Source organism: Ammospiza nelsoni, chromosome 1 (genome assembly GCF_027579445.1).
Source record: "Ammospiza nelsoni isolate bAmmNel1 chromosome 1, bAmmNel1.pri, whole genome shotgun sequence".
Classification (NCBI taxonomy): Eukaryota; Metazoa; Chordata; class Aves; order Passeriformes; family Passerellidae; genus Ammospiza; species Ammospiza nelsoni.
The window spans coordinates 53,579,809-53,607,282 of NC_080633.1; the positions used below are offsets into that span (position 1 = coordinate 53,579,809).

Consider the following 27,474-nt stretch of genomic DNA (forward strand, 5'->3'; position numbering starts at 1 on the left):
TGCAGCTGGACTTTGCTGCCCCCCAGCACCCTGAACTGGGTCTCTTTTCTTTCCATCCCCCCTCCTCAATTCCTAACTCAGTTACATGCATGAATCCACATAAGATAGTTTCATGGACTTTGGGATCATCCTCTAATCCCATTAGTTGAGCATTGAGAGGGTGGTTGAAAGGACCCATAGTCAGCAAGCTCTGTGCTGGCTTACCTCCCAGGGACTTTCACCTCTAGTCATAGCCACACAGCAACATTTCACCTCGAGTTAGCTGTTCTGTGAGTACCAATGAAAGGGATAGGATTTGAGTTTGGGCAATCCAGTCTTCCTCTTTGTAAAACTGACAAATGCTTAAGTACAGAAAACAGACTGAAGTATGTAATAGGAGTCTCTGTATCTCAGATTTTTCTGCTGGTGGAAGGAATGTGTGATCCTTTCAAGATAATACTAGGTAATGATCTTTGCATGCAGATAATTTTGAAATATGTATAACTTGCTCATGCTTGCCTCATCAGCTCTCAGATTCCCATGATCTTCCTTCACCAGTTAAAGAAGGGCTGTATGGGCTGAAAAAGGAATTGCATTTGATTCAGTTTTTGTGGTGGTTAAAATCTAAACCTACTGCTAAGTCAGTGTTCTTGTACAGAGTTCATCTATTTAAACTGTAAGCAACAAAACAAAATGACACTGTTTTCATGAGTAATAACTGAAATCCTACAGATAGCTCACCTGTGGTTCAGCAGTGGTCAGAAAAAAACCCAATTTTTTTTAAAAAGCAGCTTCACACACACTGTGATTTGCCCTACAGCCGATGCAGTTCACAGCTGCTGAGCTGGTGTAACTATGTAAGTTTTTAAGAGTGTGCAGACACCTCTGCAACAATTCATCAAGGAAGTGTCATGACTAATAGGCAAAAATACACCTGTTTGTCCTTACACTGATCTCCCTGCCTCGGCATGTGTGTGCCATTCACGAGCTGAGCAGTTGAGATTCCCCAGAGCATCGGACCTGGGACACGAAGAAACTGGGTGTGGGTGGGGAGTGGGAAGTCCTGTGTTACATATGGAAGCTGTGTGGCACTCATGATATTTCAGCACCTTTGCAGTGAACAGGAAGGCCTTCTAGACAGGAAGGGGGAGATGCCTTCACAGCTAACCCTGTTCTCTGTTTCTTCTCATTTACCTCAGTGTTGTAGATATAATCAAGGTTACCGAGAAAATAATAAAATCATCCTAATGTGCCAGGATAAAAATTAGTGGTGAAACACAGCCACAGGATCTTTTTTACCTGCACACCTGGGGACCTTCAACTAGGTCTTGAAAGTGTGATCAGCTTTGTATGAAATTTGAATTGCATTTGCAGGGTCTCTAGAAGTAGACACATAGATCCTGATTCAGAAAATAGCATACATCTGCTTTGCTCCCTCCCTTAAGTGGTCTGAATATGTTGTATAACAGAAGAACCCCTGCACTGGAGAAAATGGAGGGCAAGTTCTGCTTTCCCATGGTTTACAGGCGAGGCATAAATTGTCAAGCAGTATCACTGAAAATCTCCTTGCCTCTTCTCATGCTGAAGCCTCATTGCATCCCATGAAGTAGCCTCAGACCCAAGACAGAACGCCGCTCAACAGGATGCATGGCTAGGTTGCAGGATGCTGTGCTGAAGGGTCCTGAGTTTGAAGGAGAGTCCCAGCTTCTTTCCCTGCTCATGACAGTGTGGACTAGATGACCTGTAAAGGTACCTTCCAATCCAAACCGTTCTATTATTCTCTACATGTGAAATAAAAATCATGGTGGATGGACTGCCAGCCACATCTGGAGATTTGATTTGTTTGTCACTGAATGAGAATCTGCAGAGCTACTCCTGGGCTATATGGGCTGTACTTTTTGCTGCTTACAGGACGGAGGTTATTCCAACAATGAGGTTGCAAAGCAGCAGTAAGGGTGTTTGGCAGCACCCTTTCTAAAAGCTGCATTTTAGTTTGAAGGATGGAGTTAATACTTGTGGAAGATGTTCACAGTGAAATTTAATCACAGAGGGAAAGGAAGGATATGTGGTGTTTTTTAGAATAAATCAGGATGACTCAAATTGTAGGTCTGAGAGCAGATGAAGAAGGCATGAGGGAAAATGGGTCTGTAGGGAAAGGGGAGTCTGGGAGCACAGAGGAGGGAGAGAAGTCCAGTCTGAAAGTGAGCACAGAAGTTAGCAGCATGTTAAAATCAGATGCTTGAGAGAAATTAGGTAACATCAGAGTCCAGAGCTGGGAATTCTTTGTGGAATCTGATGACTCCTTATTTCTGCCTGAGATAATACTGTTTATATGCCTGCTGTTGATTGATGTTACCCAGGTTAGTGTCCTTTCCCTAGCATCCTAGGAAAACTGAGGAGCTTAGAAGAGGAGAGAAAGAGGCAGGGCTGAGGAGGAGAAGAGCAGCTGAGTCCTGGTGTCCTTGAATGGCTCTTGCAGGATCTGGAGGCAGAAGCTGACAGCCTGGCTCTTAATCTTGCTCCTGCGGCAGCATCTGGCTGTTGGCCAGCTGGAGAGTGAATCACTGAGGCCGATACAGACTTTCAGCCTTCTTGCATAAGCATTTAAAGAGTTTTCTGTTCAATATGCACCAGATAAGGCCAGGGTCCCAGCCTGTCTGCATGCTCTTCGTATTTCTAAATATGAGTTGGGATCACATTTAAAAAGAATTTCTCATAAAATGACATCCAGACTTAGTTTCTTTGTTACTCTTGTATTAAATTTGCTGTACTTCTATATTTTCCTCACTGCCAGGATAGGAAATTCACTCTGTAATGTGATACCCAGCTGTAGTACTTTTCCTTCCTACATCACCATGATTTTTGAAGCTCTTGCCAACCAATCTTGGCCTCATAGGGAATGAGGAGACAACGAATATTTCACATCTGGTGTGGTTTCATAGTACCAAGGTAAAAGATGCACTTCCACTGTAAAACAAAAAGTTCTCTGAGGAAAGGAGATGTCTGGTTTGCACAGTGGTGGAAAGTAGCTTCTGGTTTCAGGTTCTCAGTGCATTTCAAATATGCTGAAAGCATGATTAGCGAGTGGTTTGGCTTTATGTGGGTCTTTTGCTCAGGTGCCAGAGCACTGTTGGTACCTGCTGCTAGCACAAAATGCAGCTCCCTAACAAACTTTGGAGCTAGGAGGTATTTTCATACAGGAAGGCTAAACGGGCTTACCTTGCAGAAAGCTGTTGGAGGGCAAGAAACACAAAAAAGGTCAGATAGGAAAGGGAAAAGAGGGAGAAAAACACATCAGGAGAAATCTTCATTCCTCAGATTTTACAAGCCCTTATGGATTTAGTGGCAGGGAAGCTGGTGTCATGTTAGGAATTCATGACTTTGATCACTGTCCCACTCATATGCTTGCATTTCCAAGCTGATGGCAGGGCAGAATTGCCTCCTATGTAAGATTACGTTCTGTTGGCCTTTTAGGTGATGACAACTACCTCCATTGATCATGATATGTGTATGTTAAAGGCAAAAAAATACATTTCTTGTTTGATTACTCTTTGTAAGCCAACAGCATCAAAGGAACAGGCTGCCCTCACTGCTCTCACAGCTGCTGCCTGTGTCTGTGCTGTATATATGCTAAATTAATTGGAAAAACAGGGACAAAAAGGCATTTAGTTCGGGTCAGCCAGTTGGACTACAGCAAATGCATGACAGGCTTAATCATTGTCTTTTGCCAAAGAGCAGGTTGGCAAGGGCAGGCACTCCAGCCCCTTGCAATGAAATTTGAACTTTTTCCAGTGCCTTTGGAGATGGGATGCTGTGAGAGAAAAGTCTCCAAGCAGAGCCCAGACACTGTCCTATCGACAGGGTGGGATGATGGGGAGGTTATGGCGGGTTATTTGTCTTCTGTCAGCTTTAAGCCTTGGTTCGTCGCACATAGCATGAGAGGGCACCAAGCTTTCCCTTCACAAAAATGATGCAGTTAATTAATGGGGTCTTGATAAAAAACATTGGTCACTGGGGCCATACTAAAAACACACATATGCAGCATTTTTTCTTACTCTGCCACCATGTTCTGTGCATTTTTCATGGGAAGGGGCAGCAACAACAAGAAAAAAATGCTCCAAAGAAGCCATCTGTTTTAATGGCTTGCAAAGTTTGGGACTCCTGAAGTGATTTCTGTATAAACATGCCATCTTGCACTTTAAGAAAGAGTAAACTGTCAAATGAAGGGCATGGTTGCAGGTGTGGCTCTCAAAGCTCCTTTTTCAATAGGCACATGGTTTTGAAGATGTAAATGATTCTGAATCTCAGTATGTATGTCATATTGCAGTAAGAATTACTGTGTAATACAGTGTGCATATTTTGCACTAATTGAAATTATTTTCTCCTTAACTCCTTGGGGAAAGGTATTGAGGTGTGTAAAGATTAAACCAAATATAAAGTCATGGTAAAATTGGTCAGAAAAATGTTGCTAATAATGGGGACAGAGAAGAATTAATTTCTCAACCTTTTTCTTTCCAGGCAGTTGACTTCAGTACATGTGCAACCCAGTTGTTATTCTTCAAGAAACAAGTGTTTTACCTTTATAGTATTTTTCTTTATTGTATAGATAACCTGGCTGGTTTTGTTTTTCTTCCTTTTGTTTCTTCCAGGCCTTCTGCCTTATCTAGTAGCCCAACATACTCAGAGCTTCCATTCCTTAGAATTTCCCCGCACCGAAATCCTGCTGCAACATCAGAGTCTCCCTTCAGCACCCCTCACCCATACATTAACCCCTACATGGACTACATCAGGTCCCTGCACAGCAGCCCATCCCTCTCCATGATCTCGGCAGCCCGCGGACTCAGCCCAACAGACGGTGGGTTCAGACAGGCTTCCTGTTTTCTGTCATTGTAGCAACTTAAGTTATATTAATCTTGTCAACATTTTTCCCCCTTGTTCAAAGCAGCTTCACCAGGTTTGTCAGACATATTCATTATGTCATAAATGTTTCAATACTTCATCAGCCGATGATGGCTCATTTGTACATCTCACAAATGTTGAAACTTCAGGGAGAAGAAAAAAAAAAAAAGCTGCCTCATTCAAAATTTATGCTGGAAGGGTGGTGTATGTCTTGTGATATCTTTTGTTTGTGGGGCTGACATGGGGTGTAATTCTGATCTCCAAAAAATCCATTGTACCTGCACTGAATTGAGTCAGATTCTTTATGATTGTGTGTCAGCATATAACCATGGAGTTCTTCAGGCACAAAAGACTTGTTAATTAAAATAGTATTTTTCGATCATATAAAAAAGCATGCACTGACTAGTTACATTTAGTCAATAGTTCTGTTAAAGTTTTGTAGAATTACTTCAGTTTATCCTAGCCAATGATATGGACAAATGAAATGATGCTTATGTAGAAGTGGCTGATGATCAAGATTGTCCCTTTTAATCTAAATGGTGGACAGTATTCTTGAAATTCAGTGCTTTAGATCTTGGTATAACCATGGCTTTTACTTTTCAGACTACTTGGGCTGAAGTGAACTCCTCTGATCACTCTTGTCATTATTCTAGCACATGTCCTATTCATTTGAGTGGGAATTTTGCCAAAGTGAGCCATCAACAGAGTTGCAAAAAAAAGCTGTCTTGTTATAGTAGGTTTTTCAATAGTGGGTAAGCATAAGCAGTTTGACATTTCAAAATTGTAGCATTTACTGAAGAGCACTAAATTTAACATACTCAGAATCAACAATATAGAGAAGCGTAATTAAACTGGTACTTTAACTATGGGAAAGATCTTCCCAGTGAATTCAGAAACTTACCAGCGTTAAACTGCCTTTAGCTGAATTTGAAAAATGAGCAGTGCACCCTATCCAAACGGATAACTAATTAATCCTCGTTTATAAGAATATATACCTTAATCCATTAGTTATGGGCACATATTCTTATGAGAATAAATTTTAATGACCTATTGTCAATCAAGGTATATGGCGTGCACATAGGGCTTTCTTAGCAGCACTTTGGATGTTGCATGAATTCTTCCTGATTCTACCCTTTTCGTTTTAGCAGAAGTATTTAAAAAAAAAAAACCAAAACAGTTTTAAGGAAAAAAATTGAATTGTCAGAAAGGCAAGTTTTAACTTCAGGAGCTTTGGAGCTTTAGATACAGGACAACAATGACAGAGCTATCAAGTAATGGCATATATTGCGAAAACGCTTGTAGTGTACATCTGGGCTTTTTCACAGGAGCTAATGTGCAGAATACCTTGCTATCTTCAATACTCTTCAGGTCCCGTTCCTGCAGCATTTCATTTATGCTTAAGCTATGTTCTAGTGGCACATAAAGGAAGTTGTGAATGACCTATCACCACCTATGACATTAAGCTGTATACAGTCTTGGTCTCAGGTGTACCACACTGGATTCACTTGCAAAAATGAAGGCACATGGTGTTCTCTCAGCCAGCACCCAACTGATGCTCCAGAAACACCCAGAGATGTCACAGGGTAGAATTTGGTTTCAGATTCTGGCACCTAAATGTAGATGTGTACAGTATAGAAATGTGTAATCTTTCTGGTTGTTCTGCCATTGTAGTCCAGTGAGTTGTAGGTAGTGAAGCCCCAAGGAACTATTCAGTTCCCCAGCAAATGGACATTTGGCATGTTAGCAGCTGAGTCTGGAGCTCTGTCATAATTATGATGGTGCTAGGGTTCATCTGTCTGCAGTTGCAGGTGTTTGGTGTCAGTTCAGGTCTGTGAAATACCCTGCCCCAACTCCACCTCAGAAAGACAGATTTCTCCCACCAGCCTATGTAGCTTGGATTCCCAGCCTTTCAGAGACACTCAGGTGGGGACAGTACAGCTGAGTACACTCTCTCTTAATGCTCATCCCCTGAGTTTTGATTGCTGACTGTATACACAGCCTTAATCTGTCATAAGTACATGCTAAATTGACTAGCTTAAGCATCTCTCTTCAGGTTTTAAACAAATACATGTTACTAAACTTCCTGTAGGCTCACAGCTCATCTTTGATCAGTTGCCACAGCCCTGGTGTTGGCAGCATCCAATGAAAATACAGTAACTTGATTGAGGCATTAAAGATATCTCAATCAAACAGCATCCTGTTGTAAAGCTGCAGGTTTGTTCCCTGGAATCCACAGTCTGTTGTATGATCAATCAGGTATACAATAAAATGCCTTTTTTCGGATGTGAGTTCCTGGGATCAGAGAATCTAAATCATGGCTTGAGCACTTCTAGAATGCAAATGAAACCCTCCTGTGGTTTAAAGGGGTACATGCACATAATGTAGTGATAACATAAAGGACACCAAGGCTTAAGAGATATAGCATTTGAACTATGAAACCTTGGAAGTTGTTATTGCTCTTCTGAAAGCCATAGTGAGATTTCTGTTGCTGCCTAATTGCTTTAGGACAGTTAGATAATTAGATCAATGTACTATTGGGCTCAGTCTGTCAGCTCACAGATCTGAGGATGGCCAGGAGCCAGAACAATCTGGAACGTACCTCTTGTCTCTTGTCCTTAGCCAGCAGATTTGGTGGGTCAGGGGTAGCTGAGGACTTCTCAGAGGATTTGGAGCAGGGGTAAGGATGGAGTTGGTCTGTGTAGAGGAAAGTGCTCAAATGGGGCTCAGCTGTGCCTACTGTGCGGGAGCAAATGCCTCCGCTTATAGAAAAACGGGAACAAAGCTGAAGCTACCCGGGAATAAACAGGAAAAAGGTCAGGCCTGCGAGTCTTCCCATTTACCCTTCATTTGCCCTTGATGCAATACATCATTCACTAGGCTAATTTTTTATGTTTGAGGGAAATGGTAAAGAATAATCTTTTAAGAGCACCAGAACATTTCTTGGCATATGGAACATTTAGTAATTATGTGTTCACTACGTTTTTTGCAGCAGTTAATTTTAAAGTTTGCAGCCAATGTTACTATTAGTTAACCCAGACACTTATGTCAGAAAGCCCAGGAAGTATTTTCAGTCTGTCTGGAAATATACTATGGTTGCCTACTACTGTAAAACTTTAAAATCAGTGATTCAGTATGAGTTACACATCTCTTAAAATTTGGTCTGAATAATTTCTTTACCTTGTCACAGAAAGTGGAAAGATTGTAATTAATTGTGAAATCGATTCGTAATTTGGAAAAAATACCAACAACTTTTGTAATTTGGAAAAAAAAACCAACAACTTTTATTCTATTTCAGCTCATTTTTATGCCATGCCTAGATGTATGTTTGACATACATCTATTTTTCATCACCCTTTCTTATATGTTATATTTAACATTTTAACATCAAAAGCGCATTTTTTCATTTTATTTGATATTAATAAAGGCAGACTATACACTTCAGCAATCTGTTGCTGAATTAACTTTTCTCCAAATTCCAATGCCTTGTTTATGTTCAAAAGAACATGAAAAGTGTAAATCTTGATTCTTTGTTTATAAGGTTTGCATTTAGGATCTGATTTTCATAATGAAAATATAAATTATCTTTAGCTTTGTGTAGGTAACAATATTCAGAGAATTTCAGCCCAACATTTTGTTTTCATTCAAGACTCAGCTGCTGAGATGAAAGAAAAATCCCATTGAATGATATGAAAGAGTATAAAAATAATCTGGTGTACCAGCTTGGGGTGCAGCCCATTAACCTAAAGAGCCCTAAATGTTTTAGGCCAGCTTGCATACCATCTTGTGGTGACCAGAGTGTAAGCTGTTTTGCAAGTGGGACAGGGAGAGACCAGAGAGAAGGGCTCTGGTTAACCTCAAGTTTCATGGCAGGTCAGGGTCAGGGTCAAGGAGAGGTAGTCCAGCTTATTTTATGGGTACATCTTACACAAGCTCATGAAATGACCCTCTACCTTCAGTAGCACCTGAAGCCTGCTGAGAGGAGATGGTCTTAAAGTGATGTCAATTTTTTGTATTTGTCCAGGGTTTCCCATTAGTTGACAACCTGCTTGAAAATTGGAGGGGATCAGGAAACTTTCATGTTATTTTTAAATGAGAGACCAGCTAATACAAGTCATTATCAGAGGACTGCATCACAATAACCTCACTGATGGGATGTGGAGTCTAATCAGTCTGTGGTTTTGACCCTGCAAACAGGCTTGTGTGTCAAGTATATTTATACATGAACTTTGAAGGATGGGATGGTCACATTTATTGACTTCAGTCTGTCCTCCTAAAAAACTGACCCTGTGTTGTTCATGGACAGCTATTATTTGTCCTGGTATCATTCTTTCTCCCTGTTTGCTCCTAAGCATAGACACAGAGGGACATGGTAGGGAGAATCTTCTAGTCCCCTCAGTAGAGACTCCAGATACCTGAATGCTTATGGAAGTTCAGCTGCCCTGTTACCTTAGAGACAGATTCCTTTGAACCAGGGATGAGGTAAATGTGAATAAAATGCTAGGAAGGTTTTCCTGCTTTTTTATGTCACTAAATAAATCATACTAGTTTCCATTGCTGTCAGCCTGTCACTTTTTGAGTCACTTAATAATAAATACAAAAATATGAGATCACCAAGCTCATTAATATTTTAGGCCGTGCTGTTTTTTTGAATGGCGTCTTTACAGTACCATTGCTTGAAATATATTGACCAGTGGTGTCATAGTGCAGACATTGCATTACATTAAAAAATAAACAAGCTGTTTTAATGGCCAGAGAAACCAGCAATGTGATAAAACTTTCCTTCTTGTTTATCTTACGTCATTAACGGTACTTTTATGTTGTTTTTTTTAGCTCCGCACGCTGGCGTCAGCCCAGCTGAATATTATCATCAGATGGCTCTGTTGGCAGGCCAGCGCAGCCCGTACGCAGACATCATTCCTTCAGCTGCCACTGCGGGAGCCGGGGCTCTGCATATGGAATATCTGCATGCCATGGACAGTGAGTGGTATTTTCTAGACATATAGACAGTCCTGCAAAGGGAGCCACGTGGGCTGTTCGTAGCCTGACCCAAAAGGCCTCCGTGCTGATAGAGAAGTGGGAGTCGACACAAGCCTCCTCATGAGGCTGGAGGGCCAGAGAATTGATTGCCAAAGGCACAAGGGTTATGTCAAGCCTAAAAGTAAACTTTGAAAGAAAGTAGGGAGAGGAGCAGGACTGCTCCTGAAAACAGGTTATAAATTTTATTTCTAGCAGGGCTTGAGTGCTTTTGAAAATGTCCTTTTCTATTTGCAATCAGTAAGTCACTTTCATAGTTGGGCTGAGTATTTCCCTGATGAGCTCTCTGTTAACAGAAGGTTTACATCTGTTTTTCTGTTAGGAGAGCATGCCCTGCACCTTTCAGAGAGTGCTAGCTGCACTTAAAAGTTGTGTATCACAGACCAATAGACCAGTGACCACTTGTAAAGTGAAGCAGTTTGCTGAATTCTTAAGGATCCCAACTTAGTTTTCCATAACATTTCCGCAATATTAAGAGCCTTCTTTATCCACTCAGTATCTTTCAGTCCTCTAATCTGTCTCTGTTTCTCTGTTGAAGGAGGAAAAGAGAGGATCCCATTGCAAACTGCTTGCTACTGCTTCTTTTGATCAACCAAAAGGGATTATGCAGAGTATTCCCCTCAAGTCATAGATGCTTACATGCTTTTCAGGATGCACTCTGTTCCTTCTGATGAGGGCAGTAAAAAATGGTGGCAAGAAAAGGTGGTGGTGTTGACATTTGCTTGGTAGTACAGACCAATACAATAATGTTAGGCAACCTTATTTTCCTGTAGAATTTTAAACTTTTTGTTTACATGCGATTTCTTCTTCCTGCTGTTGGCTGCACACCATGGTTGGTGATCTCAAGGAGCGTGGGTGTTGGCAGGTTTCCCTCTGGAAGGCACAGGAATATAGGAATACATATAGCTAGCCCTGCAGAACACATGCTTTGGAGTGTGAAGCACTTGACTGACCAATAATTTTTTATAAGAGTTAGGCAAGACAGATAGTTGTGAAACTATGCAGGAAAGATTTTTTTCATTCTGTTTCCTTGCTAATGAAGGATTCTTAACATTAATTTTCTATTATCAGTCTCACCGCACCAGTAACATGCATAAAGAATTCACAGTAACATACCTTGAGCATGCTGCAGAAACACAATAAACTCACAAAAGTAGTCTGGACTTAAACCAGAAATTAACGTGCAGACTTGGTACTTGAAAGCTTAAGAATACGATACTTTCTGATTTGGATTCTGAGAGAGATAAGGAAAGATGAGGCACACTGCTAAAGCACTGAATGCCTATTGGTAATAACTTGCAGAATGGAAATGCTGTTACACATGGTTCAGGTGATGTAAATTTGCTGCTGCATTCCAGCTGCAAGGACAAATCCCCAGCTTGCATGAATGGGCACATCTTCCTTGAAAAGGATCATAGAAGCCTAGAATAGTTTGGGTTGCAAGGGAACTTTAAAGGTAATCTACTCAAACTTCACTTGCAATGAGCAAGGATATTTTAAATTTTCAAGGGGTTTGGTTCCTACTGTGAGAGAATGTGTCTGAATGCACGTAAGTAGCAGTACCAAACCACATTCTTGGATGCAGATTTGATCTAATGGGTTTATTCAGCCTTTAGAAAGGTAGATACCCATATATACACCAGAAGACTTGATAAAACCAGAAGACTTTGCAGTACTCATACAAATAATGGCATTTGCAGAAGGATCTTCATGTGTTAGTAGAGATTGTATATGTTGTGATCTACATAGAATTCCATATTTTGCATCCCAAGAATGTTTCCACTTCTTACTTAACAGGAAATGTTTTGGCCTTTGCCCATAATTTCATCCCATTCATAAAAGGTGCCTAAACACCATCTTTAATAAGGATATTTGTGTTCACCAACTCTGACTAAGATAGATTTGATTTGAAATGCACACTTTAATTTGTTTTGTGTTTGTTTTTAAAAATTAAGATCACACATTTGAGATTAATTATACCAGCAACTTTTCAATTAGGCATTTTTTCAGAGTTAGAGACAAAAACTGCACTATTATGCAAATGGGTTATTTTTAAACAGTAAATAGAGAATTAAAATAAGAGTGAATCCTAGTAAGGTCACTCAGCTCACCTTCTGTATTTGATGAGAATGTGTTTAGTCAGGCAATAGCTGCTTTTATCTAAATAGAGTATGAAGTTACCCTTTTACTTTGTAAAAACTAATTAAAACTATCTTAACTTGCATGGGTATACAGTAAATTAATTGTCATTAAGTAGGAATCTGAATGTCCTATCATTCATCATGCTAAAGAAAACCCCTTTCTTCTTTGTCAGATTTTTAGATTAGAAACAAGAACAAAACAATTAGCAGGAAGCTGATATTAAGACTTCATAAAAATCCCCAATAAGAATGCCCGTGTATGCATTTAATAACAAAGTACAGTGATCAATGGGAAGCAGTGCCATTTGTTTGGATCTTTCTTCTTAAAGATTTGTGTGGTGATCTTAAAAGTAGTCTTTTGCCTTTGCCCAGTCTTGTCAAAGGGAGCAGAAGACACATGAGTAGTTGCCCTCATTATCTGCTATCAAATTCTGAGCAAGTTGACTCAACTGACTGAAAGGCTGCTGCTCATTTATCCCACACAGCATCCAAATAGATACAAGCAAGACATTGTTCTTCTTTTGTGAAGCAAGTCTGTCTCCTAATTGTGGGCTTATACAGCATCTAGCACAGAAATTTGGAATCTCTACCCCCTCCTGTAGTGCAAATAACAATTCCAACACCAGCACACGCCGACTTCCAAAGTGTGTTACATACAGTATGTGCAGTTTGGGGTCTTCTGTTTTGCTCTGTGGTGCTGGAACACTGATTTCAGATGGGGATTATAACACTGGGAGAATTGTTAATCTAAGGAGCAGTAGACTTCTTGAAGCTCTGAACTTCACTGTCCATGAACCATCTAATACATTGCAGAAGAATAAAACCAAGATTATGCTTGCTTCATTGTAATTCTTCTTCCTCCTGTCCTGAGTGGCATGAAAACTGGACCAAATTTTCCTGCTGCTATAAAGCTTTCCTTCAGTTTTGGTAGCCAGAGACCCTGAGCAAGCCTTGCCATCTTCTTGCTTGTTCTAAAAAAGTCAGATTTATCTGTTACCTTTAACTGTAGCATCAAAAAAGGGGCATAGTAGATGTGGAAGTTACTGACATCACCACAGTAGCAACAACTGAAATTGTGGCTGTAAAGATGTTGAATGCCAAAACTGTCTTTAAGCACTATAACAACTTTAATTTGGGTTGATAGGTGCATACTTGGGGAGTATGTTCTGCTCTCCTAAATGAAGTTCAGTGGAACACAAGCATGTTCCCTGAGGTTTCGAGATTCCAAATTAATAATATCCTCACTCAGATTTACTTTTGTCTATCCTCACTCAGAATAGGAGGTTTCTCTTTTTTAAAGGTATTTGATAATGACCTACTCCTTTTGGCATTAGAGACTCTGACCCAGCTGACCTAAAGAGCTGTGGTGCATTGACCTTGGCTGGATGCCAGATGCCCCCCAAACTGCTCTATCAGTCCCTCTTCTCAGCTGGATGTGGGAGAGAAAAATAGATGGAAAAACAACATGTAGGTTAAGATAAGGCAGTTTACTTGGGCAAAAGCGAAAGATTGCATGTGCAGAAGCAAAGAGAAAGCAAAAACTTTTATTCTCTACTTCCCACCAGCAAGCAATGTCCATCCACTTCTGGGAAGCAGGGCTCCAGCACATGGAGGGGTTGCTCTGGAAGGCAAACATTGTAATTAATGAGTGCTCCCTCAGCCCCTCCTTTTCTTAGCCTTTGTGTCTGAGCTGACATCATATGGTGTGAAATATCCCTTTGGCCAGTTTGGGTCAGCAGGCCTGCTTGTGTCCCCTCCCAGGATCTTGCCCACTTCCAGCCTGCTCATGGGGAGAGTGTTGGCAGACAGTGATGTGCCAGCACTGCTCAGCAGCAGCCAAAACTTCTTTCCAGCTACCACTGCAAAGCACAGTGCTGTGAGGGCTGCAGTGGGAAAAAATGAACATCATCTCAGCCTGACCAAAACACCAGCCCGGAGAGTTAAGCTTTGGACTGGATTTGGTTTCTCTTCATCAAAGCACAGTTGGAGAATGGGGGTGTAGTGTCAAAGCCATTCCTTCTTCTCTCATCCTGATGACAGATTTATCATTTTGAAAACTAAGACAAAATTCATGATAAACTTTATGAAAGTGAAAACAAAGTTTTTACATGTCTGTAAACAGAAGGCAGAAGGAAAAGAAAGAGGAAGGTTACATGTCTGTAAACAGAAGGCAGAAGGAAAAGAAAGAGGAAGGAAGGAAGGAAGGAAGGAAGGAAGGAAGGAAGGAAGGAAGGAAGGAAGGAAGGAAGGAAGGAAGGAAGGAAGGAAGGAAGGAAGGAAGGAAGGAAGGAAGGAAGGAAGGAAGGAAGGAAGGAAGGAAGGAAGGAAGGAAGGAAGGAAGGAAGGAAGGAAGGAAGGAAGGAAGGAAGGAAGGAAGGAAGGAAGGAAGGAAGGAAGGAAGGAAGGAAGAGAAAGGAAGAGAAAGGAAGAGAAAGGAAGAGAAAGGAAGAGAAAGGAAGAGAAAGGAAGAGAAAGAAAGAGAAAGAAAGATTGATTTGACTTGAAACCCACTCCCCCTAAATGTCCCATGTTCACAGCCTTCAATAAAAACTAGTGCCTGAGACATGTTCAGAGAAGTTTGATTTAAAGGGAAGGAAGGGAATAAAAAGGGTTTGACGAAGTTTGATTTAAAGGGATGGAATAAATGATACATGTCTGAAGATTGCCTTATAAATGATTAAGCAATGCTAAAAACTTCAACTTAGAAATCAAATTCATGGGCAAATTTGCTGGATGGCATATTCCATTTTTGAAATTTATGATGAAGATAGATATCTGTTATTTTAGAATTGATCTCCACCTCAGAATAAGATCTTTTCTTCTGACACCTGCTGGATTTTTTGTTGGCACACTCGAGTCTATACTGTCTACAACTGATTTTTTATTTCTATAATGTCTGCTCCAAAAGGGTGACATTTTTAAGCAAATCTTCACTGTCAGCTTCCATTTGCGTGCTTTACCAAAGCTGATGTTTTTCTATCAGCATTTCCACAGTTGGTAAATGGATTTTTAGTGAATCAGTGCTCCTTCATTTTCTGATTTTAAAGCATTATTCCGTGGGGAATGTAATACTTTGATGGGAGAGCACTGTGAGCAGATGAACGTCTCAAATTGGTAAATAAATATTGAGGTGTTTCTTTTTAAGGTAAAAGCTGGGCTAGGCTGGAAAGTTTGGTTTAGTATTCAGAGACACTGACAAATTGTGACCTATTCCTTTTTATAGTAGCATACTAACAAATTCATGTTATGCTAAATGAATTGTTAAGCAAATGCCCTGGAATGAGTGGCCAGCTCATGCTTAAGACTTTTTAGGCGTGTGAGACCTAATTAAACCACAAAGATAGGGCAAACCAGTAATTCCATTCAATTGTAGTTTCAGTTTTAGAAGTCATGGCCCCCCCTTGAATTGAATCCCTGTCTCCTGTGGTTAGACTTGGTAGAACTCTTGCCTGGCTGAAGCAGAAATGTTCCCTTTCTGCAGGATCCTGCAGAATCTCCCTTAGGAGATTGTTCCTGTCCCAGGTGGATGGAGGGGGCTGCTGAATTCCCAGAGCTAGATGGGGCCTGAAAGAGGTGCAGCCTGCAGGAACAGAGGAAGCCTGAGACTGCTGTGTGTGTGGCTTGAGCCCTGGTGCTGCCCCTGGCAGCTGTAAGGAGTGTCCTTCTCCATCCCTGGCACAGATCTGGTGCATCCAGAGTGGACACAGGGATGCCCTGGCAGCAGCTGGCAGGCAAGGCGAGGGTGTAGCAAGCAGTGGGCAGACATGCAAGAGCCATAGCATGACTCAGACAAGGGGGAGAGGAGACTGGTTCAGTCCAGAAGGGGTGAGGAGGAGGGAAGTCACAGCAGTTTTTGAGAATGTGCAGGGCACTGCAGGGAGTATAATGTCTGTACTTAGCTATGCCCTTGTAAAACCATGATAAAGCACTTGAATTGTATCCTCATCTGGGGTAAATTACATTACAAGCACTAACTTCAGAGGCATTGTTTTAATTCATTCCAGCTGAACAGTCAGCAGAGAAAAACTGTGGATTAAAGATGCAAGTGCAAATTACTACTATTTTTGTTTTACCGCGATATGTATGTTGTATTTCCTTGTTAGCTATATTGTAGTTTCTTATAGATGCTGATCATTGTTTCTTACTTTAGCACAAGTAAAAGATCTCTGTCTTTGAAAGACATGATGCACAGCACTAATAAAATATCAGACACAGTACAATAGCAAGCTCCTACAAAGGAGATAAAACAGATTTCAAAAAATAGCATGTGGTAGGTTTTGCAAATAAATAAATGGCTATACCTAAATTTTAAATGATGAATCAAGAGCTTGAATATTTATTGAGAGACTGGAGCTGTATGAGCTAAGGCTTTTTCTGGAGACAGAGCAGGAAGGAACAAAACTCTGTACTACCCAGATGCCAAAGAGGATAAGGATTATAAATGGAGGTGTGATCACATAGCTACAACAGCAATAACATGGCAGCCCCAATACTCTATTAAAATCTTGGCTAGCATGTACAAAAAAAGGGAAACTCACTCAGGTGTGTGAGAAAGCATACTAATAGATTCTATATAGCTCTGATCTTGAGATGAGTCTAATTAGGGTCATTTGGGCTCTTCTCCTGGTTATTTTTAGACATGTAAGCCTAAATACCCTGCAAAAAAAAGATCCTGGACACAAAGATGTTAAGAATGTCAGACCTATACTGGATGCTTGTGGCCAACTGTGAATTATTAGCAAGTTACAGAGAATGTCAGGGACTCCAGGAGAAGTAGCTGTAAAGTAGGCATCAAACCCAAGACCTGCGTGACCCTGGCTGTCATGATCATTAGGATTCAGTCCTTTACTACAGGTTAAAGGGATTAAAAAGCTAGAAGCAGCAGTACTGTTAAAGGAAATTGTTCAGTGTGTAGTGGGGAAGCTAATTCTCTCCTTACTTTCAAACAAGATAGAAAATAATTAAATAAAGGGAATAAATTTAAGGTGATATATCTTCTGTCAGGACTGCAGAGAGTTGGGATGATATGGTAAAATAGATCAGAAGAGGCAGAGATTTTCAGAACAGGACATAAAATTTAGACATGTAATGTGTATTTATTTAAGTGGTATCTGTATGTTTGTCTTCACTTTGCTGCTTTGAAAAGTCTAGTCTCCAGTTTTAAAGAAATTTAGCAGTTGTAGGCCCCTATATACCCCAACAAAAGAATATCATGGGATCTTGGACAAATTCGAATAAAGCCTACTATTTCTCATTTTAAAGCTCTGAATGTCAATCTGAATTCTGCTGATAGAGCTGGCCCTTTTAGTGTTTGTTTTAGTCCTGATTTTTAGTTTTGCATCCAATATCCACCTGGCAGAATTACAGTCAACAAAGGGAAAACTGCCTCTTCATTTCTGTATTCTATTTGACATGTGTAGGTTTGGCTGTATGTATTAAAGTGTTGTGGGTTTGGGCTTGCTGGTATCCCAGATCTGAACCACTGTCTCATTGCTCATGGTTGAATTAATGATGTGAATGTCTAAGAAGCCATCAGATTCATAAATCACCAGAAATGAGAGGGATAACTCATAAAAGTCTTTTCCTTTTGTTTAGCCATTTATCATTTTGCTTGCACATTAATAAACAGAGCTCCCCTGAGGTAAGCCATAGGAAGAAAGATTTTTCTTCCTAATTTTCCTCAATCGTGGCCAGTAGATCACAAATGAAGAGAGCGGGCTTGTCACAGTGTGCTGGTGTCTCCCTCTACCCATCACTGATAACAAATAAATCCAGTGAAGTCCTTGTGGATAATTATTTGTGTTTCCATACCAGGTGCCAGGTTCCCCAGCCCGAGGCTGTCAGCCAGACCGAGCCGGAAGCGCACGTTGTCCATATCCCCCCTGTCTGACCACAGCTTTGACCTTCAGACCATGATTCGGACCTCTCCAAATTCCTTGGTCACCATTCTCAATAATTCTCGTAGCAGTTCATCAGCCAGTGGTTCTTATGGCCATTTGTCTGCAAGTGCAATAAGGTAAGAATTGCATTTGCTACCTGAATTGTATATTCTCATTTATGTGTCACACACATACAAACGTGAACTTATACTCACATCTTTAATTTACTTGTGGGGGTTTTTTTGTTTTTTTGGTTTTTTTTGTGAATATGTGCATTTTGCAGTTTCTATAATGTATGTTAATCAGAGCTTAATTTAAAGTATAAAATATTTTTTCTTACTCAGAAAGGTAACCACAAGGAACTTTTTGGCCTCTTGTTTTCCAGTGCAGGTAATATTTTGTCTGACCAGCAGGAACAGTGTGTGTTTGTGTGTCCAGTAATCTGTTTTCAGAGAAGAAACTCTAGGACAGGTTTGTGACTTAAGTCGCTTGGGTTCTTCTGCCCATAGATATGATGGACAGTGAAATGTTCCTACATTACAATCATCAGAAAGTAAAAAAGAGAAATGTGGTACTGTTCAATCCAAATGTTTGGCTGTAACCTTCGGGTGTTCAAAATTTTTTTTTTTTTCATGTTTTCGTGTCTTGAAAGATTTGACATTCTCTGGCTATTTTTTTTTTTTTTTGGTACCAAGGAAGTACTGTCATCAGCAATGCTGTGATTTTCACTTGGCTGCTTCACTTGTGTGTGCAAGCAAACAGTCAGGAATGGGTGTTCTGGATGCAGAATAGCAGAGTAGCAAATGAAGAGGTGGACAGAAGTTGTGCAGAGAAGGGAAGCAAATAGGGCACAAAGGAGAGGAAACTAAAGGAATAATGTAAAAAGAAAAAAGGGAGTAGAAGAAAATTAAGAACTGCTCAAGGAAAAATGGAGATGCAACTGCAGAACATTTTTGTAATCGTGACATGGCTATATGTTAACTGAAAAAAGCTCCTTTGGTATTCTAAGAAAATATCCCCCACCTCTCCAAAGTGTCAGAAAATGTTGGGCTTGCATTTCTAACCCTCAAAGAGTGCTTTTGGGCCGTGGCTTAGCAGCAGCTTCCACCTTCAATTTTCAATGAAGCAAAGGAGCAAGTCCCTACAGCAGTTTCTTGAGATGGGGCACCCATTTTAGGCGAGGTTCAAAACATTACCAAGGTCATGGTTTGACCCCCTGTATGGGCCACTCACTTAAAAAGTCAGATTTGATGAGCCTTGTGGGTCCCATTCAACTCCGAATATTCTGTGAAATCCATGAAACGCCTCTGTGACAAAAATGACACATTTGTAGCTTTGAAAATGGGCTATGGGGGTTTTCACTCCTGTAGAAGATGGGGCACACAAGTGGTGTTTTAGAAACCATGAGCCTGACAAACTCTGAGTGACAGCACTTCAAATATTGGCATTAGTGTAAGTGCTGTGTTTTCCTTTTTAAGCACTTTTAAATAGTTGTGCTTCATAGCTCTGTTGTCCTTGAGTAGCTGTGTGGTATCTCACAGGTACAGGTGTTGCTCTCAATGCAGCTTGCCAGTCAGTGGAACCATGGTCCCAGCTATGAAGCTCCTTAGTGAGGAATGTTTATGTCAATGCTGGCGGCAGTTGGACCACATATGTCAGATACATGGAACTGTGGAGCTGTGCTATCTGCACTGTCATTGGGATGGGATGGCACTTAATAACTAAACTCCTTTCCCAGAGCTTGTAGCTTTGGTAAAGCAAATAGTGCATGAAAGTTGGCATAGTCTCTACAGTGGAGTGAATCTTCTCTCCTTTTACTCTTCCAAAGCAAGGCTGGAATCAGATGAACAGTTTTGTTGAAACCAGTTGTGGAACTGGAGGGAGTTGTGAGCAAAAACTGAGTAAGGATGCTAGGGAGTGTTCAAAGTGAGTCTTGTGAGCTGGTGTCACTGAAGAAAGCAATGCTTGTGTTACTCAACCTGTGGTTGAGCAAAGCTTTCAGCCCTTCCTGGTCATACTTCCCAGGAATGCATAATACAAAATTTCACATGATTTTGAATTAAGATTTTTTTTTTCATTTTGATAAGAGTATGTCCATTCAGCATGCAAAGTTGGAAATGTACACTTCCATTCTTCTCAGTTGAAAGGAAGGAAAAGGAGATATCTTCTTCCTGCTTTGCAACTCACCTCTGTTGGTGCCCTTTAACTTCTCCTGTGTGAACCTGTCTATATAAACCAAAATAAACAGTGATGTAAGGTATTAAACCCAAACCACATTTCATTGCCTTAATGAATTCCAAGACTAAATGCCAACAGGACTGTCAGCAAAACCTAATTTAATATTCACTGTCTTGCAAATAATGCATTCAACACAAGAACTGTTGTATTGAATAAAACCATAGGTTCATCCCATTTAAAATCCTGTCAGCAACCGTGACCAAAGTCTAGGAGAAAAAAAACAAACATTTCCTGGTTAAAATGCCAGCTTCTGGAAACTTACAGGTTAATGTCATCAGAGTTGCTGCAAGAAAATGGTACAATTCAGCAAGGCAGTAGATGGAATTGCAAGACAGGAAGGATTTCTGTTTTCAATAGTATCAGTAGCATTAACTATACTTAACATTACATAGTCCTTCTACTTCTTGATGTTGTTTCCTACCTATTTTAACTTAGTCCAAATAGTTTACACTTGGCATCATTTTTCATGGTAAATATCTGTCTAATGCTGAATATTTCCAAAAAACATCAGCAAGGTTATTAATTTATCCAAATGAAGTTAGGGAAGAAGAGATTTTTCTGTTCAACTGGAAGAACTATTGCCTTTTTACTGGGAGGCTGAACTTTGCCAGGAATGTTGCCCGGATGATACAGATGTGATCTCTGCTGTTTTTGAGAAATTGTCCCATTTAGCCAAGTGATAAGCCCTTAAGAGGTTTCTATTAGCATGTGTTAAATAAACTAAGCACTCAGCAGTGTTCCAGCCCAGGACCCACAGATAGGAAGGAGAACCTTTCCCTGCGGCTGCAGCTCTGGTGCTTCCTTGGGAAGCCTGTGGAGGCTCAGCTGTCTGTCCAGCCATAACAGTTTTGTGAAACAGAAAGCAGTCTTTAGAGGAGACAGGAGTCAGCCCAGAAACTGTACAGGCTAAGCAAGTTGGCACAAAATGCCTTTCTATAACACAGCATAGGCTTGCAGCAGGAGAGAGAAAAGGCTGAAAATAAAGCAGGCAGAAGCCGCTCATTCAGAGAATGAAGGTACTGCCCCCTTGTGATTGTGCTCTGATACCATCTTTAACTTCAGGGTTGCACAGTGTTTGTAGGACCCTGTCTTCTTCAGTGCGCAGCCTGAACAGCTGAGCATCCTCTGTGGATCAGTGAGAGCCACAGGACACTGCCTCACTGTCCCAGACAGCCTAAAAGAGGAGGGAGCCTCGTACCTGGTTGGTTGCTCCCTGGAGGGCAGACTTTGCTCTTGCAGCACAATTCCTGACTGATGCTGGGCAAACTAAACTAGTCAGGAGTGACCACCAGGCTCAGTTTGTCTTCTGGAGTCCCAGCCTACCACTCTTAATTTTGCAGAGGAGTCAAATTGCTCACAGCCATGATTTGAAGATGCTGACAGCTGTTTTGAACATTTTGTATACTGTGTCATGTTAACTAGCCCAGATCTTCTTGACTGAAATTGCACAACCCCAATGAGTGACACTTTCTGCCTCCATCTTTCTTTGATTCATGTTCCTGTTCAAAATGAATCCTTCCCCTTCACCTCAGAGGGAGGTTGAAAGCATTAATGTTTTGTGAAGCAATTAGATTATACAGTGATGAGCACAGTGGAGAAGCTCAGGAGGGTGTCAGTAATTATTTATTCACTGATGGTTTAAATACAAGGGAAGGAAGGCCTGTGGGCATTACTCTGGGCCCAGAGAAGAAAAGTACCAGAGGGCCTCTTGCTGAAGGCTACTGTGTGTCTTGTGGACTGAATGAGTTAAGAATCATGCAGAGGGGAAAAGGGGTGTGCTGTCACATAACTAAAAGCTGACGAGTCAGCACATAAAGATTTGGGCAGGTTTAATTTTGTGGGCTCAATGCCCTTTCACACCCATTTTTGTAAAGGTACTACTTGTGTTTAGAAAGTGTCTCCAGGACCTCACTGGTCTTTGCATTGGCTAAAAAAAGAGGCTGAAAGATTACATCCTGTGCTTCACACAGCTTTTCAGCATTGGATCCTCTATATGAGCACTGTGGGATGCTGAGGATGAAATCAGGTGAAAAGAGCCACATTTTGGTCTCTGTTTGTACAAAGCCAAGCACAGGAGGGCTCTGGTCTTTGACATGGGTAGATTGAATAATAAATACTAGTAGTAGTTCAGCACAATCCAGAGAGAGCTGGGCCTGGCGGGTGCTTTGCCATTGTCACTGGCAGTGCAGTGCTGTGCGCTGACTACTGGCTGAGTACTTGAAAAGGAGATGACACTCCTGCTGACAGCTAATAGTGGATCTCCTTTGGCACACCAGGTAGAGCTTCTGCTTTGTGCATTTGAAAACACCTGGTTTAGGTCTCAGATGGGAGAGATTATGCAGAAAGGAGATGTGTGAAGTAGCATCAAATGGGGATAATCCTTCATTTGACATTTACTCATTTGGTTACCTGCCTCAGTCCTGCAGTGCAGCACCCCTGCTATTAATCCTTTGTCAAGACGTACTTAATATTATGTCTGCTACCTGTGACAATTATTAGACTTTGCACTTCAGTAGCACTTCTTTTTGAGAGACAGCATGGTTTAGAGTGAGTATAGAGGGGGTAATCACTTCCCATGATATTAAGAGTACTGATTCAAAACCTTTACAAAAGATTAACTGGTCTTTAATAAACACAGGAGGCTGGGAGTTCATGTTCTGTAAGATTTGAAATTTAGAACCTTTAGTCCCTCGGCAGTGCTGTGATACCAAAATTACAAAGTCAGTTTTCAGAAAGTGATCTGAATTCCCTGTCAGATTCAAGGTGTTTAAGTCAGTAATTCTACCTACTACAAGAGACTTTCTTTGGGTCTAGTCAGATATAACTGTGAATATAACTTATCTATCAATTCATAAGCTGCGAAAATTCAGTTTCATGTGAGCGCAAGAGCCCTTTGGGATCTCCTTGAAAGAAACTACGAAAACAGAGTAGCACTTTCCTATTTTCCCCCCATGTGCTGCCCTGCTTCCCTGATAGCATCAGAACAATTAACACAATGTGGTTAATTACAGCCAGGCCCTGGCTGCTCTGGCTCCTTTGCTCTGGGTTGATCTGAAGAGTCAGGGAATGGTGGCAAGGATACTTTCACAAAGAGCACTAGAAAGGGATAGCCAGATTTGTAGAGTGAGCTTAGACAGCAATGGATTAACATCGGTGAGGAAGACAAGAGTTGTGTTTCTGCAAGCAGGTATTGGATTCTCAATTATTTCCTCATCTCATATAAGCTCCTTGTATAGAATGATTGTTGTATAATGAGTCAGTGCGTTGTAGCTAGAGATGAGTGAGTAAGTAATAATTTTTCCAGTTTTCCTTTGCAAACACAAAGAGAAAATAAAGAGAAAAATAAAAATAGAGTTAAGATATCCAAATGAAGTATAAAGTTATCAACAGAGAAAAGTGAAAGTATCTTTAGCAGAGAGCCCAACAGTATAATTATACACTCTATTAAAAAAAAAGGAAAGAATATCAGGTTTAAATTTTCCAGTTTTTGAATTGAACAGAATGTCTCAGTTATAAGACAGGAAGGCCTCATGTTCTCAATCTTCCTTCTTTATTCAATATTTTATATATTCTTATTATGTCTCCTCTTATTCATCTCCTTTCTGATGGTGTTTTCAGTCTGCTCCTTAGAGTTCTTGCATTGTTTTTTCTGCTGATACTGTCTGAAAGTCTCCTTCTACTACATGCAATAATATTCCAGGGCAGGAGCAGCAATTTAAATGCACCATGATTTTTTCAGGTTTTTTCTCCAGCCAAATTTTTAACATATTTTTGCCATAGCTTCATGTTGATCAAATTTTCATTCCTTCATTGAATTCTGCATTGAGACAAGCAAGTGCTTCTTGTCATTTGTCTCAGATAATTTAGAACCAGTGTATGAGTAGCTCTGACTCCATTTCAGTATCGATATGCATCTTGCTATCAGTATTGCTCATTCATCTAGCACACTGGGCTCTAAAGATAACCACTTAGCTTTCACCATGCTGCTCAAAATAATTTTGTCACATATGCAGATATAATTTTTTTCATTTCTCAACTCCATGCCCAGATTGCTGACAATTGCACAATGAAACAGAAGACCCCATCTGAGAATTTGAATCTAACCTTTACTTAAATCCAACTACTTAATTCTTACCTTTGATTTGTGTTTTAGACTGTAAATTGTAAGTTTGTATATTTCTGTAATTATATCTGTGTAAAAGGACATGCTCAAATGCTGGTTAGTGAAATTTAAAAGGACATGTTTAGCATAGCTCAGGTAGAACAAAATACATTAAAAATAATGTTTTGCAAGAAGCTTGTTTTGATAGGATGTGTAGGATAAAGAGTTTGTTGATCATGTCAGCAATATAGGTATTTTGTTGTTTTATTATCACTCACTGGGATCTGCCTAAGTTAGATGCAGCACTGACTTTGACTGAAAGCCTTTCTTACAATAAAAGCTTTCTAATTAATTGCTTGCAATGTTGTAAATGAAGGCTTTGTTTCAGTTCAGACTGAGTCAAATTCAGTCCAAGTGTAACCCCACTGAAACAGGTCCTACTATAACTAGACCTTCACACATGTGCAACACAGGGCTTTATTCTCCATGGTCAGGTACTGTGGGTAATCTAGAGAAGGGAATATAATGCTCTATCCTGCAATAATAGCTTCATTTCATACCTTCTTTCAAGAAGTGTGAATGGCAGAGAAGTGGCACAAAGTGAATAAAAGTGAAATTCACCACTATTACTACAAAGTTGCATCTTTATCAGGCTCTGTGAAAGTATAACCATGCACCTGCCCTCCTGCGCAAAGCTCATGTAGATTATGGGAGGGTGACATTCAGGGAGATTGTTTCAGAGGTCACTTACATCTTGCATTAGAAAGTGGTGGATGTTTCTCACCAGAAACATGAATGGCAAGAATTCTGCCTTTGGAAAGTGTAAAATCTAAGGAGCTGAGCAACATAAAGAATGCAGACTACACAGGCACGTATTGCATGCACATTTACAGGTACAGGTGCTCCTATATACATGTGAGATTATGTCTACATGCCTGGAAATCTGTGTGTCACAGATCTTTTCATTAAAATTCCATTTGAAGCAGTTTCAGTGTTACTCAAAGAGTTTAAACTCACTCAATGAACCCAGAGCAATATTAGTTCCAGGAAAGTTCTCAAGCCAATACAAGTGTGCTGGAGTTTAGCACTTCATTACTTCATTTTCAGACCCTAAAAGCAAGTACTAATTAGCACTTTGAAGGTAATAAATTATACCAGTTTTAGAAGCCTGAAAGTGCTTAGCCATGAATTTAATTCAAAATTATGTTTGCTAGAAGTGGCATGAACTTCCATGGAGGGAGCACAGATAAATTATGCAAGGTACCATTAATACAAAGTCCAGTTAGGATCCTAAGGATTCCTTCACAGGAATAATCCAGTGAGAAGGACAAAGCTGACAGTGCTGTCTGAGCACATAAGGTTAATCAGTGTGGCCCCATTGCTCTCAGTGAAACTATGCCATTTTACTCTGGATATGGCAATGTATTCATGAAGAAAAATTTCACCTAGCCTAGCAGATAAAACAGAATAGATAATAAGGCAAGCTGAAGAGAAAGTACAAACCACAGACTCTGTTAATTTTAAACTGGTAATAGAAAAGTAAAAGAAAAAAAGGGGGCACTGATGTATGTGAATTAAATACAATTGTACAATGATGGTTATTATTTGATGAAAACTGGAACACCTAGTAAAATACATGCTCTACTTTATTAGATGCAGGATATGTCTTTTTACCAATTCATTTAGATGCCTTTTCTCTAAGTTATATGTCAATATTACAAATGCTGAGGGATGTTTGAAAACTAGTTATTTTTGAAATATTTTTTCAAAGGATTTCAAGTCTCATACGTGCATTCAAGATCACACTATGTCTGGTTTAATAGTCAAAGTTTGGTATTGTTTTCCCCGTACTTAAATAGCAAGCCATAAAAACTAATGAAGACTTTCCTGCACTTTGCCTACTCAAAGTGCAGTGTTATCAGTTTAAAAAATCAGGGAGAGGAACTGAATTTAAAGCACAATTTTTTCTTAGAAAAAGTATTAGATATATTATGGGTGAATTGCTCCAAAGAGAAGTGCATTTTAAAGTCTCTCTTCCTGTAATGCTGTTTGGTTTTTGGTTTGTGTCTAAGACGCTTGAAACAGTAAGAGTTTCACAAATCTCTTCAGGGCTGCAAGGTTGCTGAGAGATTTGTCACTCGTGTGTCCTGAGCAATTGTCAGCATTCACTCTTGCTGGCTGCTGCCTTGAGGACAAGTAGAGGACAGAGTTGGAAACTTCTTTTCACTCCCTCCTGTGTGTTTACAAGGAACATACATAATTCCTGTTTCTGCCAACTCAGACAACAGGAGATGGTTTTCTTACATGTTGTTAATGGTTGCTTCTTATCTTCTGCGTCCTTGCCTAAGGAGAACTCTCTGGCTTGTTTTCTTCTATGCCTCTGCTGAGGTCTAACTATGCTGACTGTCCACAGCTTTTCACATCTGAGTATGCAGTGTTCCTGGCTGCATCTTATACATACATACACATTGTTCCATCAAAAGATCTAGATCAACTTCTATGCATGAAGTCAGCTTATGCAGATCCTCTCAGCACCCATGGCTCAGCTCCCAGCCATGCTTAAAAGATGTCTTGTGTTTTGAACAGAGGCTCCTACATGGCAGTTTATCATGGGATGAATGAAGCTGTTTCTTATATTAGATTTTATTTTTTAAAAAAGCATCTAAGCATGCTAAAACCAGTATTTGATCACTGTTAACTTATTGTGTTGTATAACTTGTATTATGACCCACCTCAGTTGAGATTACTGTGTCTGTAAGACCCAGGCTTTAGGACAGCACTTAAGGACTTGCCAAAGTCAGTCCCTCTTCAGAAGTATTTAAGAGTTATTAGGGTGTTTTCCTGAACAGTAGTTGGGTCCATTTGTAAAACAGTAAAGGTCCTTGTTTGACTCTTAACAACTTTCTTAAGCAATTTATAAGGACTTCAAAAATAAAAATTAAAAACTAAAGGTGAAATCCTGGCCTGGTCTAAGCAAAGGATAAAAGTATCATTGAATTCAGTGAGTCCGGTTATTCTTCCAACATTAGTAGCTTCCTACTAACCCTGATTTCTTGGTTTCCCCTGTCCACAGGCTTCATGCAACTCTTAAGGGATAATGAGACAAAGTGATGAGATCTGTACCTACTTGAGCATGACTATAACATATATTGTAGGTCAATTGCTGCAATCAGAAGTGCATTTTAAAGTTAATTAGGTGTTAT

At 40.2% G+C, this 27,474-nt stretch overlaps 1 protein-coding gene across 1 annotated transcript in view; it reads left to right on the forward strand.

Annotated features, from left to right (window-relative positions):
• Positions 1–27,474, forward strand: part of GLI3 (GLI family zinc finger 3) — a 191,226-nt gene that overhangs the window by 115,347 nt on the left and 48,405 nt on the right. Inside the window, exons 4-6 of the mRNA XM_059484961.1 lie at positions 4,629–4,834; positions 9,708–9,854; positions 17,867–18,068. Of these exons, the coding sequence (XP_059340944.1) occupies positions 4,629–4,834; positions 9,708–9,854; positions 17,867–18,068 (555 nt within the window). The remainder of the gene's footprint in view (positions 1–4,628; positions 4,835–9,707; positions 9,855–17,866; positions 18,069–27,474) is intronic.